The 17,814-nt window shown below is 33.6% G+C and overlaps 2 protein-coding genes across 4 annotated transcripts; one reads left to right on the forward strand and one right to left on the reverse strand.

The window, feature by feature from the left end:
• Positions 1-127: 127 nt before the first annotated feature.
• LOC109087780 (B-cell receptor CD22-like) lies at positions 128-3,395 on the forward strand (the record flags this gene model as incomplete). Its single annotated transcript, XM_042773124.1, has 4 exons — positions 128-285; positions 1,623-1,991; positions 2,316-2,582; positions 3,154-3,395. Coding segments are annotated over exons 1-4 (918 nt in total), but the record flags the coding sequence as incomplete, so codon positions are not given.
• Positions 3,396-5,115: 1,720 nt separating this feature from the next.
• Positions 5,116-16,124, reverse strand: LOC109087778 (neural cell adhesion molecule 1-like). 3 transcript variants are annotated; one of them, XM_042773123.1, is made up of 17 exons: positions 15,988-16,124; positions 14,560-14,631; positions 13,666-13,866; positions 13,439-13,576; positions 12,369-12,512; positions 12,158-12,275; positions 11,852-12,006; positions 10,936-11,069; positions 10,576-10,693; positions 10,288-10,455; positions 10,081-10,200; positions 9,535-9,537; positions 8,196-8,323; positions 7,905-8,070; positions 7,601-7,796; positions 6,573-6,680; positions 5,116-6,161 (listed from the first exon to the last, which is right to left on the reverse strand). In XM_042773123.1, the coding sequence occupies exons 1-17, from the start codon at positions 16,049-16,051 to the stop codon at positions 6,122-6,124; spliced, it is 2,073 nt and encodes a 690-aa protein (XP_042629057.1). In that variant the 5' UTR covers positions 16,052-16,124; the 3' UTR covers positions 5,116-6,121. The 3 variants fall into 3 exon arrangements, with proteins under 3 accessions (XP_042629057.1, XP_042629055.1, XP_042629056.1); XM_042773121.1 differs by having other exon boundaries at positions 13,394-13,576; XM_042773122.1 differs by lacking the exon at positions 9,535-9,537 and having other exon boundaries at positions 13,394-13,576.
• Positions 16,125-17,814: the final 1,690 nt, after the last annotated feature.

The raw sequence follows: 17,814 nt of genomic DNA on the forward strand, positions 1-17,814 counted from the left end.
CTAAATAAACGTTATGGATATATCTGCTCACCATGCTTTAAATCATACCAAAGATATCAATCAAATATATATTTTTGTTATTATAGCACATATTTAGGGAAGTTTTCCTCATTGGAACAAGGATATCCGTTTACTGATGCAAGCTTAAATATATTAGACCTTTCATGACGTAAGACTGAAGCTTACTCATGTGTGTAATATAACAAGTGTTTTCTTCTTAGACAATACCGCTAAAGGGACAAAACATGTTTTACATCAGCATATTATTACAGCTGCTTCTATCAGGTGAGTTTTTGTATTTGAGTATTTTTAGTTGTAGATGATGTTATTGACTAAACAGATTGAGTAAAGCAGTGGTTCTCAGTCTTTCTGACTATAAGGCAAAATATATTTCTGCTGTAATGACAAAGCTGCTTGTTTTCAAAATTATACCTTATACTGTATATATATATATATATATATATCTATATATATATATATATATATATATATATATATATATATATATATATATATATATATATAATATATATATGTAAAATAAGTTAATATTAAGTATATTAGTTAAATAAATAGTTAAATAATACAAATAAAATAAAAAAATAATTATAAATAATAAAAATAAAATAACTATCTTTCTGACTATAAGGCAAAATATATTTCTGCTGTAATGACAAAGCTGCTTGTTTTCAAAATTATACCTTATACTGTATATATATATATATATATATATATAAAATAAGTTAATATTAAGTATATTAGTTAAAAAAATAGTTAAATAATACAAATAAAATAAAAAATAATTATAAATAATAAAAATAAAATAACTATCTTTCTGACTATAAGGCAAAATATATTTCTGCTGTAATGACAAAAGCTGCTTGTTTTTTAAAAATTATAACTTCTACTGTGTGTGTGTGTGTGTGTGTGTGTGTGTGTGTGTATATATCTATATATATATATATATATATATATATATATATATATATAAAAAGTTAATATTAAATATATATTAAAATATTAGTTAAATAAATAGTTCAATAATACAAATGAAATAATTATAAATAATTCAGTTCAAATAACTGAAATTATTTCAGGGCTCACACTGACCAAAGAAATTATATGATATTTCCAGTTGTTTATAATTTTGGGATGAACTGTTTCTGCTCAGTAAAATATTTTAGAGCTTGGCATAAAAAAAAAATTAATAACAGGAAAAAAATTTCCATGACTTTTCCATGCCTGGAAATCACACTTTTAAAATGACCAGGTTTCCCAGGAGCATGGAAATTATAGTTGTTGGTAGAAAAAAGTCAAATAAGAAACATGCATATATTTTTAGCTGATTTAGTTTATTTTGAAAATTGTTTTATTAAATTCTAAATAATTTTAAGCCATTTTGTGGCCACTTCATAAGTGTGCTGATGCTCCATATGTTTCCGCTGGTTGAGAACAACTGGACTAAACAGTTTGCCGCTGTACATTTTGGTCATATCCAGTGATTTGTAGTTTATTAGAATCTTTATTTTAAGTCCAGACTCCAAAAAAGTGCTTGTGGGTGAAGGACAAGGAGTAATGGTGACCAACTGAAAACCTAAACAAACATTTTTTTGTGTGTTTAGCTGCTGTGGCTTCAGTGTCAGTTTCATACAACCCTAAAAGCATATGTGTACTGGAAAGATCATCTGTGGATTTCAAATGCACCTTTGATTATCCGTATTATTCTACACTTGAAACAACAAAATGGTTCAAGCCAGAAGCTGATCAGAAACAAGACGGAACACAGGTTGGAATATCTGTCTATCACTCAAATACAGCAGAGATTCACCAGCTGTACAAGAACAGAACAGCTTATGCAAACCAAGACAGAAACTGCTCACTGCAGTTACACAATGTCTCCAAAAATGACAACGGAATGTATTTCTTTCGCTTTGAATATTCCTATCGTGGAAAATACACTGGACTAGGTGGCATACACCTCAGCGTAGCAGGTAAATGAAAGGCCAGTTTTGTTCAATGACAAATAAAATATCAGCAAACCACTATCTCCAACAAACACTCTAAAAATCAAAGGTTCCAGAGGTTTTTTTGTTTTGTTTTGTTTAGTTTATTGTAGCGATACCAAAGGAACTTTCAGTGAACAGTTCTTAAAAGATATAAAAGAACCTTTTAAACAATGGAAAGTTTGTAAAAAGTTCTTCATGGAACCATCAACGTCAATAAAGGATGGGATGCTGATGTTAGTGTAACCTAGTCTTTTTAGTTTTTAAATAGGTTTCTGATTGCATTTCATTAATTTACACTACTTTTAACAGTTCTACCTTTTAGAGTAACAGTGAAAACACAAAAGGAGAATGGACACATCCATGAAGGAGACTCTGTGACATTGACATGCGGCACAGAAAACTGCACCCCAAAACAAAAGCTGTTTGCCTGGTTTAAAAATCAACGTCTGATTCCAGAAGCCACTGACATTGAGTTCCGCATCTCTTCTGTCTCTCACCATGATTTTGGCAACTACTCCTGCGCTCTGAAGAACAGCAGCTCAACTTCAGCAGATGAAATATTGCTTGACATAAAATGTATGTTCACATCTCTTAAGCAGCACAAAAGTTTTTAACGCTGATAATAATGAGAAATGTTTCTTGAGCAGCAAGTCAGTCTATCAGAATGATTTCTGAATGATCATGTGGCACTGAAGACTGGAGTAATGATTACTGCTACATTTTAAAATATTAAAACAGAAAACACTTATTTTAAAGTGTAATGATATTTCATAATATGCTATTTTTACTGTAATTTTCATAAAATCAATTGCAGCCTTGGTGAGCATTCTTTCAGAAAAAAAAAAAAATCTTTCATAAAATCTTGCTGACCCCAAAACTTTGAATGGCAGTATACTTTCTAAACAATAGTTACCACTCATTGAAAATGGACTTTTATACAGAATGTATCCATGCTTCATATACTGTATATATGTCTATCTCACAGAAAGAAATGCTGCATTAATTTGAAATGAAAAAGCTAGATGATTTCAGAAGATTTCACTGACCCACAGTCACTGTTTCTGATGCAACATCTCTTTGCAACAGCAGCATTGCATGCAAATGTTTAAAAGTTCTCTTGCAAATATCCTGTTGCTTCTCCCCACAGATAGTCCAAAGAACGTTGAAATAGCTGTTTTGCCATCTGGAAAGATACGAGAAGGAAACTCACTGACTCTGATCTGTATGAGTAATGCCAATCCTTCAGTGACAAACTACAGCTGGTTTCTGATCAAAGAAGCAAATGTCTCTCATATAGGATTTCATCGTGAATTCTTCATCAAAGCTGCCAGCCAGAAGGATGATGGACAATACTTCTGCATTGCTAAAAATGACATAAAAACTAAAAACTCTACAAAAATATCAACAATAATATCAATGAAATATGAAATAAATAATTAACAAAAAAGTAAAAAACACATAAATAGCGCTTAGTCAACATTCAAATCCTGCTTACTAAATATTGTACAGTACATGTGCATAGTGTCCTCAGTGTATGAAAAATATCATGTAAGTGGTGTTTTCCTTATTTTTAGTTCAACTTTGAGTAAAAAACAAACAAACATGATTTTTAACATTAGTAATGTGACTTCGGTAACTCATCACACTGAAAATAACATCCTTATACTGCACATTTTGGAAAATATCACTTACTGTAGGTATTGTATGCATACAGAAAACTTGCATGAGACATAATAAGAAAATTATGCTATTCTGAGCAAAGTTTACACAAATTTATCTAACTTTTTTTTTCTTTCTATAGTGACTATTTATCAAAAATTCTTGCTGACTGCAACAGCTGTGTTTTTGATTCTAATGGCTGTTGTCATGTTTGGTCTCATTATTAGGTAAGTGGACACACAGCATGTGATAATATACTGTTGAAATGCAGAGAGAACATAAAGTTCATACGTGTTAAACGTCAACTGATTGCTTGAGTTTGTACTTTGTGGAAATGACGCTACATATTACACAAGCCCTTGATGACTTCATGTACTGCGTTCAGTATTGCGCTGCTCTGATTTCATGCATGCGCCAGTCAAACATGCAATTGGTTTACGCAAATCTTACACTTGCAGATAATACTAACCAAGTTACATAATAATTGTTGTGACCTAAAGTGTAGTATTCTGACCATTCTGAATTATTAACACATAATAATACAGTATAATTACTTCAAAAGGAATCTAGTCAGGATAGACGCCATACAGTATGAGGATAAAATTAGACGAGTCAGTAAAACTGTATGTGTTTACATCTTTACAGGAGGATACAGATTACATTAAAGAAGCAGCCCACAGAACAGGTATTAAACACATGAACAGTTCATCTTCTTTTAAATAAACAAAAAGCCTCTGTATGTATTAAACACAATCTAAATTAACACTAGAGAGTTTTCATCTCTGATCAGACACCTGCAGCCACTGCCACAGAGGAGATCTATGAGAACCTGAGAAAATCATCAGAGTCTGAGGGAAACTTTACCAAATGCGTGATATATGCAGATCTAAGTCTTCCTCCATCAACCTCAGACAGGTAATGATTAAAATGTCATAATGATGATTATTCGTGGAGGAAAATCTGTGGAACTGATTTATAAACCCCTTGTATGTGCTGACATATATCCAGCTAAACAGGAAGGTTCAGATATCGAAGGAGCATCAACAGGCTTCTTAAAAAAAAAAAAAAAAAAAAAAAAAAAAAAAAAAAAACGAGGCATAACTTGCTGCCCTAATTTTTAAGTTGAATTAAATTGGCTTGAAGTAATTTCAACATTTCTTTTGTGGACACATTGCTATTATTTGTAGTGTAATATGTACGTATATAATTTTTTTTTTTATTTTTTATATCATATCTTTATATTTTCATTATAAAGAATGTTATTAGTATATTATTTTTAAACACCTTTTTATTTTAAATAAAAGACTGTCTAATACATATAAACATTTCTTTTGTTTTGTAGACCACGTTGCATCAGTCAAGAGGGCGACACCGTGATCATCTACAGCCTTCTTAGTTACAAAGAGTGAATGAATCTTAGCACTGTGAATAATGAGATTGAGCAAGCAGCTGTTGTTGAAATTTCTCTCTTTTTATTCAAAAGAATCAAATGTTTATATTTGTGAAGAAATTTACACTGAGTACAACATTACTATAGGGTCACACATTACAATGAGTATAAAAGCATTAAAGAAATAATTTATACAATGTACAGAGAAGATAAAAAAAAAATTAATAAATCTATATGTACATCTTTTTGCATGCATCTGTATTTACATCCACATTTAACATCACTTAACTAAAACATTCAAACTTGGTGCATTTATGAAACAAATAAAATGCAATGTTGAAAAAAAAGTTGAAACAAATAAAATGCCAAGTTATATCTATATTAAATGTTTTTTTTTAATATATCTTTACAAAAATAATTATCAATTATCGTTCACATAAAACTGAAAATACATGTCTTTCCAAGTCCATTGGATGTCCTTTCTTTCACCTGTTCCTTTAATCAAGATTTTATACAAGCTACAAGCATATGTTAGATGTGCAATAAATTAACATTAGTGATGTCATTATGCTATGATATTATGCTCCCATTGTGTCAGTAATATACTTTAACATGTCATCATCATATTCTACTTAGCTGCATTTTGCTTTTATCTGCTCACTACTGAACTACATTCAGCTCAAGCAGCTTTTGTCACGTACAGTATTTACAGTGCTGGATCACACTCCTTTACATCCTACATTTAGTACAATCACAATTTAAGAACAAACATAATCTAAATCACACGGGACTTGAATGTTTTCCTGCAAATAACAGTCGTCCTTTATGATGCATGCATATTTGTTCCAGACTGCATCACTTAAATGTGAAATATAACATGTATGAAGTTTTATATCGTTCAAACAGGTTTCTCAAACACTCCCCCATCTGTCATTGGTCGGACAAACAGATTGTCCCGCCCCAAAACTCACATTATTGGTTGAGCCATGTTGGGCCACTGAAGTGTTTCAAACAAACAAATCAATGTTTAGCAATCATAGCATTGTGTCCTGTATAATATCTTCCTCTAGGCCTCTGCTGCTCGATCACCAGATTCTGGTTTCTTCCTACAAAAAAAGAAAGAGAGAGAGAGAGAATATCTCATTATTTCTACAATGCATGTGATAGAGGAAAATACAGAAGCTGCTTTCTGGATTGTTTTACTTGTTTTCTGGGGGAATGGATAGTAGAGAAAATAATAAAAATTGTAAAACAAGAGTTAAAAAATGGCAGTAGGAATAACAATTTAAATTGTAATTTAAAGCAATAGTTCACCAAAGATGAAAATTCTGTGATTATTTACTGGGATCTAGGCAGTATAAATCACCATGCACTGTCATTTGCATGCATGTCATAAGCAGTTTGGGTTGTGACTATTCCTTTAAACCTGGTTGCATAACATAAAGCCCACATGCCATTTTTTGTGAATGACAGCTTTGATGACCAGCTGCATTCATCCCTTTGAGTTTGGCACCTACTCGAATTTGGTAAGAGGCGCTTTGTCACACGTGACCTCTGAATGAATGCCATTCACTGCCCCATTGGATGACTGAAGCTTTGGGATGCTGCCTCGTGGCATCACGTCTCTGTATCAAAAGACACATGAGGACTGAAGCTTAGGGAGGTGGAATCACACATAAAACAGCAAATCTGTCTAAATGCAAAGCTCTAAAATGTATTTTTTAGAAAGAAAAAGGTTAAGTTTAAAAATCTTAGACACCATCTTAGATATAACATCAAAAGCTCATAAGGTTAATTCCTAAGAAACATCTTTATGTGCTTTTTGAGTTATTATTAATAATTTTGTTTATATATACTCTTGGTTTGTTAGTTCAAAATGATCATAAATTATTATTATTATTATTTGCTAATTAATTAATTTATAGAATTAATTTATCTTGGTTGTTATGTTAGTAAAAATGTTAATGTTAATTAACTTTAAAAAATTTGGTAAAAATCCTCTATTATCCTAATAAGTATGTCTCAACTTTTACTTTGAACTTTATACAATCTGACTGTGAAGTTTTATTTATGTTTTTGCCATTATGATGTAAAATTCCAATAACAGTGATGAATAAAGTCAAATCCATTTTTTTCAAATCCATTTAATTATTTACACTTCTGCACCAAAATAAAGTATCTTTGCACTTTTATGATGTGTAAAGTGCATGAAAAAATGAAAATTATGTGAGGACTTTCCTAACACGAAGGCTATCGTATGAATTCAGAAGTCTTTTAGACTTCATTTATGATAATCTTATTGTGCTTTCTGTCTATTTTGGAACGTTTTGCATCCACTTTCTTGTAGGATTTTTTTTTAAAATTTGTTTTCCTACAAGAAGGGGTTCAATTTTGGACTGAGCTATTTCTTTTAAGAACTATATGCAATCACCATAAACTAACGCTATGTACAAACAATAGTTCTTTGTTGGAAAACTAGGACAGAAAAGAACAGTCCTTTTGTCTTTCTCTACAGCATGGGCACTTGAGGATGAAGTTGTCTTACCCAGTGGAATGACTGGCCTCTTCATCCATCCCTTTAGACTCTGACACTTTGTGTCCAAATAGTTTACGAGCGAGGAAATTAAGCAGACCGCAGTGATTGGTGTAGCAACAGAAAGCATCTACTGATACCATCAGCACCAAGAAGATGACCATTACAATTGCCACCACACCTCCTTTTCCTAACGCCGGCTGACTGACTGCAAGAGAAGAAGAAATCAATTCATATCATTAAAGAGTGAAAAGGGTGAAGTATTTGTTAAACATACAATGCATAATATTATAGCACTTTCTCTAATCAATCCTACCAGGTTGTGGGATGGTGAAGTTAACTTTGGAAGTGCTGGAGGAGCCATTGTGGTTTACTGCATAAACTTCCATTTGATAGTTAGCATTGTACTGGAGATCATTCAGCTGGATTTTTCTGGAGTTTCCAGGAATTTCTTTTTTAGTCCATTCCTCATTCTCATTGTTCTGTTCCAAACGAGTGACATTTTACATTTAGATATATGGCTTGTACGTCACATATTTAAACAACATGAAAAATACGTATACTGGTGAGATAAATTGAGAAGTTTTTGGCTGGACTTCAGACTGACCTCTTTGTAGCGTACAATGTAGCGTAGGATAGGAGAGCCTCCATCTTTCAGCTGTTTAATAGGGATGGAGACTGAGTTTGTGTCCAGCTTTTTCTCACTCAGAGACAGAATAGGGCTGTCGGGTTCCCCTAAATGAAGGAAAAAAGAAACATCAAATAAAGGGAACAAAGAAACAGTGTAACAGGTTGATCTTAGGGCTGGGTGATTTTGATTTAAATTGATTTTATTATATTAATTTGTGCTTATTATTATTTTATTTTATTTTAATGATATTTATCATCAAATGATTTAATATCTATCATTCTGAAGTCTGGGGTTGGTACAAATTTTAATTCATTATTTTTAAAATAATTATTCATTATTATCTATAATGCTCACCAAGGCTGCATTTGATAATAAATACAATAAAAACAGATAAATTGCGAAATATTATTATAATTTAAAACAACTGTTTTCTATTTGAATATGTTTTAAAATTTATTTATTTTCTACTTGTGATGTCAAAGCTGAATTTTCAGCATCATTACTCCAGTCTTTAGTGTCACACAATCCTTTAGAAATCATTCCAACGTGCCGATTTGATGTTGAAAACAACTGAGCTGCTTAATATTTTTGTGGAAAAAGTAATAGTTTTTGAATTTTTTTTGCAGGATTCTTTTTCAAAAGAACACACACAAAAAATCCTACTGACCCCAAAATTTGGAACGGTAGTTTAGATATTGTTTTGCTTAATAGCTCATTTCTAAAATGATTTAAAATGCTTAATGCATAAGATTAAATACAGTAAAGATATAGTTAGACTGCATGTTTTCTACACTAATTAATTTAATGAACACATGTAAGATGTGAAGAATGAATCACTGAATCAGAATTTTGAATCACAGAAATGAATCAAACTTACCAACCCTAACAATGTTTTTTGTTAAATTTAAGAAATTGTGTGTGATTTCTTACAAAACTAGTCATTGGTCAAATAAAAAGCACATTTAAATGATCGTAAATCACCCAACCCTAGTTAATCTAAGAATACTACATTTGATGTTTCACTGTTGACCTCTGTATTATATTAAAGTTATCAAAGAATGTCTGGATCATAATTAAGTAATTGACAATCCAGTGGATAAGCTCCAAAATTATTCACTATAGTATAGATGTGCGAGAGCGGCAGACCAACATTTCATGCTTTCATGCTGAAGTAGTGATTTTCTCTGTTTTCGCTTTCTTCAGCATTGAAAACATGCAGGTAAACTCACTTTCACACGTCTATATCACAGTAAACAATTAGGCATGTGTTTTAGCCTATCAACTGGAGATGTATGCATTCAAAATTTTGATTTACCATCTACAAAGGAAGGTCAGAATAAGGCAATGGATGGCCCCGGGACCAGGAGCAGGTTGTAATGCATGGAGAATGGTCATCATCAAGCAGGTGGCAATTAGAGGAAAAATGGACAGCGGAAGCATATCATGAACATATGTGATGAGCAAACAGGCACCGATGCATGACAAGAATGACAGCATGAATCAACTACAATAAAATATCTTATTAAAATATCTGGCTAAAATGTCTTTGCATTATTTAAAAATAATATTGGGCCAGTAAACCAATGGCAAGATCCAAGTGGTCCAAAAGGTCCTATGGTGTGACAAATTAATTTTACATTTTCAGAAAGTACAAATATTTCATGTAGCCTCTCAATTTATTAAAGCCAATTTATGCAATGTCACAGCACAGGATATATCAACTATTTGTGTCCAGATTCCAATTGGCCTGCCAATAGCATAAAAAAGTCACATCAATATTAATAATAGCTATCAATATAAAAAAAGGTGGATATGAAGCGGATGAAGTGAATAGACAGAGGACAACTATGCTGATACTCACGTTGGGACTGTGTGAAGATCTTGTGTTCTGTGGAGAAGTTCCCCTGGTAGTGAGAGTTTTTGGCAGCAAAGCGAATGGAGTACTCTGTGTACGGCTCAAGGCCCGTGATCACCAGAGGATCTACAAATGTAAGCATTTCATCACACATTTGAATTTAAAAAAACATTAAAAAATCATAAACTTAACTTCTCTGAGTGACTTATTTACTTGTGGGCTTGACAGCGCTTTGACTCCAGGTGTCTTCAGACGGTTTCTTCCATTGAAGGATGTATTCGGTAATGGAGGACCCTCCATCCTGCACTGAGGCACTTTGGATGAGAACAGAAGATGAGGGCCCCAGGGCCACACTGAACTTAGTGGGTGTCCCAGGCCAGGCTTTGAGAGAGAGGAACAGAAGTTATTAATGAGAAGCCATATTAAACGTTTATGCAGGATTTAAAAATACCAACAAACTGAAAAATATCACCATTACTGAAGCCACTAAAAGAGCCTTACTTATCAGCTGGAAGTCCTCAGTGGCTGTTCCCACCGTATTGCTGGCTGTGCAGGAGTATAAGCCGCCATCAGAGGGCATTACATTTTCAAGAATCAGTTTAGATCCCTCCACATTCATCTGCCCATACATGTTCATGCAAACAGGAAAGACAATAAGAGACAGGAAAAAGTAATTAAGACCAAAGAGAAGAGTGTGGATCAAACTTCCTGTAGATACAGAATCCCCCGTCGCCACCACCAACATCAATTACAATCCAATTATAAAAATAATTATCTTAACACAAGCAAGATTTTATTGTCTTAAACATATTTCCAAAATGTTTTTTTGAAATTGCAACCTAAAATTTAGATGTTTCTCACCATTTGTTCTCTGGTAGTCTTCCTGAACCACTGTACGCTTGGAGTTGGATGTCCCGTGGCATTGCAGATCACAGATCCAGTTTCTCCTGGAATAACTGTCAGCTTGGTTTGATCCAAAACTACAGTTGGATGCTCTGAAAATGGTTGAAAATGAATTGAAAAATTTAAAAAATGAATGTAAATCCTTGACTGATAAGCCAACCACTGTAGGAAACTTCAATAGAATAACCTACCTATATTCAACAGCTAAACCATGAATATCAAAATATACACTGAGTCATAAATTTATAACTACTGTGGAAATATATTCATGTAATAAAGAGTCAAATTGTTTTTGTTTGGGTTTGGTCCATTGGAGAGTGTCAATTTGATGCTTGCATGGCACCAAATTCCCCATATCTGTGTTTGTGACTATAGTAAACACCTGACTTCAAGAAGTTAAATGTTTTGTTGGAATAAATCTTTGGCTAAACAAAATTTCCAAGAAAGGGAAATAAAGTAGAGTTGAGCTGTAAACACATAAATTCACTGCAATTTATAATCAGGATGACACACTTTTCACAACCCATTTGACTTAAGAAGGGAAACAGGATATTCAGAAAAAAAGGTCATCTTTTATTGAATCTTCATGAATTGATTGATTGGATCATGAAAAATGGGTGTTCCCATCCAAAAAAATACATTATGTAACATTTTACAACCAACATACAGTAGGCTAACTGCCAAAACTTACTTTCATTAGAACAGTAAACATTCATTAAGATGGGGTCAATTTTGACATCACGTTAAACTTTGTTACTGTATAGCGACTAAAAACAAATTAATGCAGACTAACTGCCCTCATGTGATGCCTCTGCGCTTTCAGCAATGTACAAATGCATCACTTCTTTTTTATGTTTCCAGAGCCTTGTTTTACCTGAGACTTCCAGAATAAACGTGGCGCTGTTTTCCCCGATCTTGTTGGTAGCTATGCAGACATACTCTCCAAAATCACTCCTGGTCACTGCAGAGATGGTGAGCTCACTCTTATCAGAGTTGAATTTGTAACGGGAGTCATCAGAAGGGGAAGGGCTGAGGGGAAAGATGCAGAGACAGTCTGTTTGCCACTATTTTTCATTAATACAACACAAATATTCTCATGGAAGGAGAACTAACAACTAAGAGACAAAGGGAAAGCTCTAAATATACAAAATATTATAGCATTTTATATTGATATACATACAGTATCCATGAAATATTTGGAGTGGGTACTCCTTTGACCAGGCAGGCTATAGACACAGTGGTGTTGGGTCCGGCAGAAACCTGTATTCCCTCCTGATTAATCAGGACAGTCGGTGGCTCTGGAGAATGGGATGTTTAAAGCAGACAGTAAGAGGACATATTCACCCAGGCAACACTAAGAACAAACATGTTTCATTCCTCTATGTCCTCACCATTAACAACAACAGAGATCTGGAGCTCCCTTACTATGGTGCGTCCCTTAATCTTGCCTTTACAAGTGTAGGTTCCACTGTCTTCTTGCTTAATTCCCAGAATCTGCAGAGACCTATCTGGCAGGATTCTGAAATGACCTTGTCCTGTACAAAGAGAAGAGGGAAGGCAGAGCGTGAGGAATGTCAAAGATGCAATAGTACTACTTTAGATTGATGAGACAAAGCCTTTAAAAGCCCACACGCACTCTTAAAAGGCCAGTTCACCCCAAAATCAAAAACTGTATCATTATTTAGCAAAACAGGCTCACTGGAAAAACCATTCACCGAACTTTTCATAGTCCCAACTGCCGTGATACATTAAACCACAAATGTTATAAAACATTGCCAGATTCACGTTCATCTGTTTCGGATAAAACTGAACACGCTTGCAGCTGCACTGCAGTGTTCATGTTAACATATTAGCATCCACGCCCTTCACGCTCATCTGTTTCGATATAAAACTAATTGCGCTTTTCGCGATACATAAACACAGAACATAATAAAATGTTGCCAGATTCACATTTATCAGTTGGATTTTAGCACTAATCACTGGACATTTCGCATTGAAAGTGCCATGAAATATGTAAGGAGCAGTTTTTAAGTCCCCCTCATATAATTCCAAACCCCGTGGAACACAAAAGGAGAAATGTGAGTAAATAATAATAGACTTTTCATTTTTAGGGTGAACTGTCCCATTAAGGTTGTCAATGGTGGCGTTTACTTGAAATGGGGCAGGGCTCGATGTTTTGGAGCTGTTTATTTTTGGCCTCTCTGTCAGACAGGAAGCAAAAACACACTACAAACTGTTCACAGATGTTTCCCGATCACTAGCAAGAAACATCTCTCGATTTGGTTGCAAATCGGTTAGAAAACGATTGCACAGGTCCTTCCCACCCCATCGCTGGATCGTCCACCATCGCCATCGCACTGCCATTCTGCCATCTACAGGCATCACTGATAGCTAGGAAGGTGAGAAGACCCCATACCACATAAAAGAGCAGAAGGGCCTGCAGCATGTCGATCCCCCCTACCGTCATCATTCACGATGTGATCGCTCCGATACCAGTCGATCTCCACCGCAGGCTTCCCAGACACCACGCAGGGAATGATCACTGTCTGGTTCACCAGAAATTCATGGTACGTCCGTGTGTTGCCAAAGTCTGGTGTTTCTGATGGTTGGACAAAATTTCACATGAGAATCATTCACAAAATTTATTCACAAATAAATGTGTTCAGGAACCAGAAGAAGGGAACCTACGGTAGACATAGATCTTGTAGTTACTCTTCTTACTCGTGCCATGATCATTTTCAAACACGCAGGTATATATTCCAGCGTCTTCTAATTCAAGGTTGATCAAGTTCAGTTTACCCGAAGACTCATCAATTTTCTCGACTACATGGCGATCTTCATCAATGGCTTCATCATCTTTTAACCAACTAATTTCTCCCTCTGAATCAGCTGAACCACGCAACAGAAAAGAAAAGAATTTATTTGTATGGCACTTTTCACAATACTTATTGTTTCAAAGCAGCTTTACAAAAACAACTTGTTTCAATGTTACAATAAGGAAGTATTCTGTTATCAGCCATAGATGAGTGTATGAATGTCCATATGGTATTAATTATCTATACTATAATAGCTGATTAAAGTCAAATATTCAGTTAAGCAGACACAACAACATGTGGTAGGCAGCAATAACTCGTGCTTGTAATGATTACAATATATGGATAATATTACAATTTATACTGTAATATTTCATATTTATTGTAATACTTTATATTTACTTAATATGCAATATTGTAATATTTCACAGATTAACAACAAAAACAGCACCTTGTTTATTTTATGAAAGTAACATTGTATTTGCAATATTAAACATTTTTAGACTAGAGATTGTTGTATGATATTTAAAACCCTACAAAAAAGTATTTGTTGGATTTCAAATTATAAAAATTTCAAAAAATGTTGACATTTGAGGTGAACTGATACACTCATCTGTTTAAAAAATAGCATCATTTCTTTGCACTTAGTTTGATATTTTGCAGCTAATGCAATGATATTAAGACATTTATATGTGTATTAGTTGTACAGATATAATTTGGGGTCATTGTTTGTGTCAAATAGTCAGTTCTTAGTACTAAACACACTAACCTTTGCACAAGAGCAGAGCGCTGCTTCCCACCTTCAGATCTTGGGCACTAGAGATGATGTCTAATTTAGCATCTAAAGTGAAAGGAAACACATAATCACAAATTATTAACAGCGAGCTTTACACTCTTCCAAAAATGTAGGGTTCTCCAAAGAACATTTCAGCAAAAACCACATAAAAAAAAAAAACCTTAAATTTTTAAGAATTTTAGTTTTAAACAAGTGGGTTTTAATGGTGCAATCAGTTAAAAAAGGCAAACAAATTCATAAATAAATAATAATAGTTCTCCATGGAACCATATTTTATAATAAAAAACCTATATTTTATTAAATTTTTTGAGATTAAAATGAATTTTAGTTTTAAATAACAAGTGGGCTGTGGTGGGCGGGGGGGGGGGTTTTAATGGTTTGGCCCATTTTTATTTTTGTTTTCATGTTCAAATCGTTTTATTGCATCGCTAACACAAATAGCTCTGCTACTAATATTGGCTTGCAGACAAGGAAAAGAGAAGCTCTGCTACTAATATTGGCTTGCAGACAAGGAAAAGAGTAAATGGACATTGGAAATGACCAGCTTCCCTTGCAAAGCAATATTTCTTCCTGTATAGCGATCAAAGACGTTAAGAAACAAAGAAGAGAGCAACAATGTAATGGCTTTTTTTTCAAAGGGAAACAAAGCGATATTGTAAGTAATCTTCATATACTTTTTTGTTTTTATATATTTTGATCTGTAATCATTGAAATAGTGTGTCAAATGTAGATTGATTCATCCTCTGGTTTATGCCATGTCAATTTTCATAGCAAGAGAAAAAGGCATCAGTTAAAAAAATAAGTTAACAAACAAATTAATAAATAAATAATAATAGTAATAAAAATAGAAACAAATAAAAAAATAAATAATAATAGTAATAAAAAGAGAAACAAATAAAAAGGAGGTAACATCAAACAGGATAAATTATAATATATAAACTATATTTTATTAAAATGTATATGTACACTTGAGATTAAAATGCTCATATTTAGGATGTAATATAAAATTTTCAACAGTAATTATATTGTCAGCACAGAAATATGAGTAAAAACTTTAAATTAAAATGCAACATAATTAAATTTGCTTTGTTTAAAATTTAAATGGTATAACAAATCCCATATTTCCAAATAACAAATAATAATGTGGCTATATTTATATAAAAATTTCTGAAATTGTGCATATTTTTCTGATGCAATTCATTTCAATACAAATGATACTGTCAGCACACCAATATGGGAGAAGACTTTAAATAAAACAATATACTTTAAAATGTAATTTTAATAATAAACCCCATTCCAATGTGGTCTCACACTTTTGGACACCACTGTATAAAAGCAAGTCAATATGTAACAGAGAAATGAAATTACACTCAAAGATTAGGAAAGTAAATCCCTGCTCACCTGTTAGTGTTGAGCATATAAGAAGGAGCCCACACAGCCTGAGCATCATCATGTTTGAAGTCATCTCTTTCAGAGCACGTCTCTTGGAGTCTGACAGGCAACGTGTTCCCCGTGGTTTTATATGCTATGACAGAGACAGAGAGGAACCTAGTTATCTGGAGGATCTGACTCCAAATTCCCAATGCTTCATTCAGATGAGGAAGCACAGGGATGCGGAGACGCGCTCCGCCGCCCAGACGCCAGCGGCCCTCCCCTCCTCCGCGCCGGATGAAACAAGCCCAGCGGTCCCCTGACACTTGATGGAGGAAGATATTTTATCTTACGATCTTGCATTTTATTGAAGATGATTAAAAATGTGCGGAAGATAAAAAACACATGCACACACACGTTCATGAATATAGGAAAACGGGAATAAATTATTTATTAAATCTGATTTTTTTTTTTTTTAATAGGCTATAATTTATTTTTAGTGGCTATAGGCCTAAGTAATCATTAATCAACAGTTATTTATATCATACTACTAACTAGAATATACTTTATCTAATACTAATACATAACTGACAAATAAACAAACAGAAGAACACATATAAGTTTACTTAAAGTTAACGTAGGCTACAAGTTAGCTTAACATTTTATGATTTATGAAGTGTAGGTTAGCTGTTGTACGGAGGTGACCTGATATTCAGTACTACAGCAAAATTTAAAGTTTAATATTGCTTTTATAGATAGCTTTTGCTGCTTCTAAGAATAGCCTATGAACTCATTTTGTGAAGAAAGTACATACTTTTGATTGTGTAACATAATAACAGTTTAAAGGGGTCATATGATGCGATTTAAATTTTTCCTTTCTCTTTGGAGTGTTACAAGCTCTTGGTGAATAAAGAAGATCTGTAAAGTTGCAAAGACTAAAGTGTCAAACGACATGACGATTTGAGATATGCTAATTCTAATTTCAAATACTATTAAAGGTATACTCCATTCCAAAATGAAAATTTTGTCATTAATCACTTACCCCCATGTGGTTCCAAACTCATAAAAGCTTCATTCATCTTTGGAACAGAATTTAAGATATTTTGGATGAAAACAGGGAGGCTTGAGACTGTCCCATAGACTGCCAAATAAATAACAGTGTCAAGATCCAGGAAAGTATGAAAAGCATCGTCAGAATACTCAACCGATTCAACCGTACCGTTATGAAGTGACAAGAATGCTTTTTGTACACAAAGAAAACAAAAATAACAACTTTATTCAACAATTCCTCTCCTCTGTGTCTCTCCAAATCAGTGTAGTGCCATTTTGACAAATCTGAGCAGTACGCATTCTGTATTAGCTGCGCCACAAGGATACGTTTTTTACATGTATTTTCGCTTTGTTTTGAAAACGAAGAAGATTGTACGTCAACCGCTATTCTGACGATGCTTTTCATACTTTCCTGGACCTTGACACTTTTATATATTTGGCAGTCTATGGGACTGTCTCAACCTTCCTGTTTTTCATCCAAAATATCTTAATTGTGTTCCAAGGATGAACAAAGCTTTTACGGGTTTGGAACTACATGGGGGTAAGTGATTAATGGCAAAATTTTCATTTTGCAGTGGAATAACCCTTTAAGGACTGATAGTTTATAAATTGGGCGCAGCAAGAGGTTATGAATTAAGAGAAAACACGAACTTGCTGAATAACCAAACTGCTTAATAGCTGGTAAAAAAAAGAAAAGAAAAAACAACGCAACTACTTTTCCATTCATGAATGTTTCAACTTTTTAAAAAATACACTCTTCGCGACAGGCAAATCTGCATTTATGCCATACTGCTCACAGTTTGTCTG

The sequence above is a fragment of the Cyprinus carpio genome, chromosome A16, assembly GCF_018340385.1.
Source record: "Cyprinus carpio isolate SPL01 chromosome A16, ASM1834038v1, whole genome shotgun sequence".
Taxonomy (NCBI): Eukaryota; Metazoa; Chordata; class Actinopteri; order Cypriniformes; family Cyprinidae; genus Cyprinus; species Cyprinus carpio.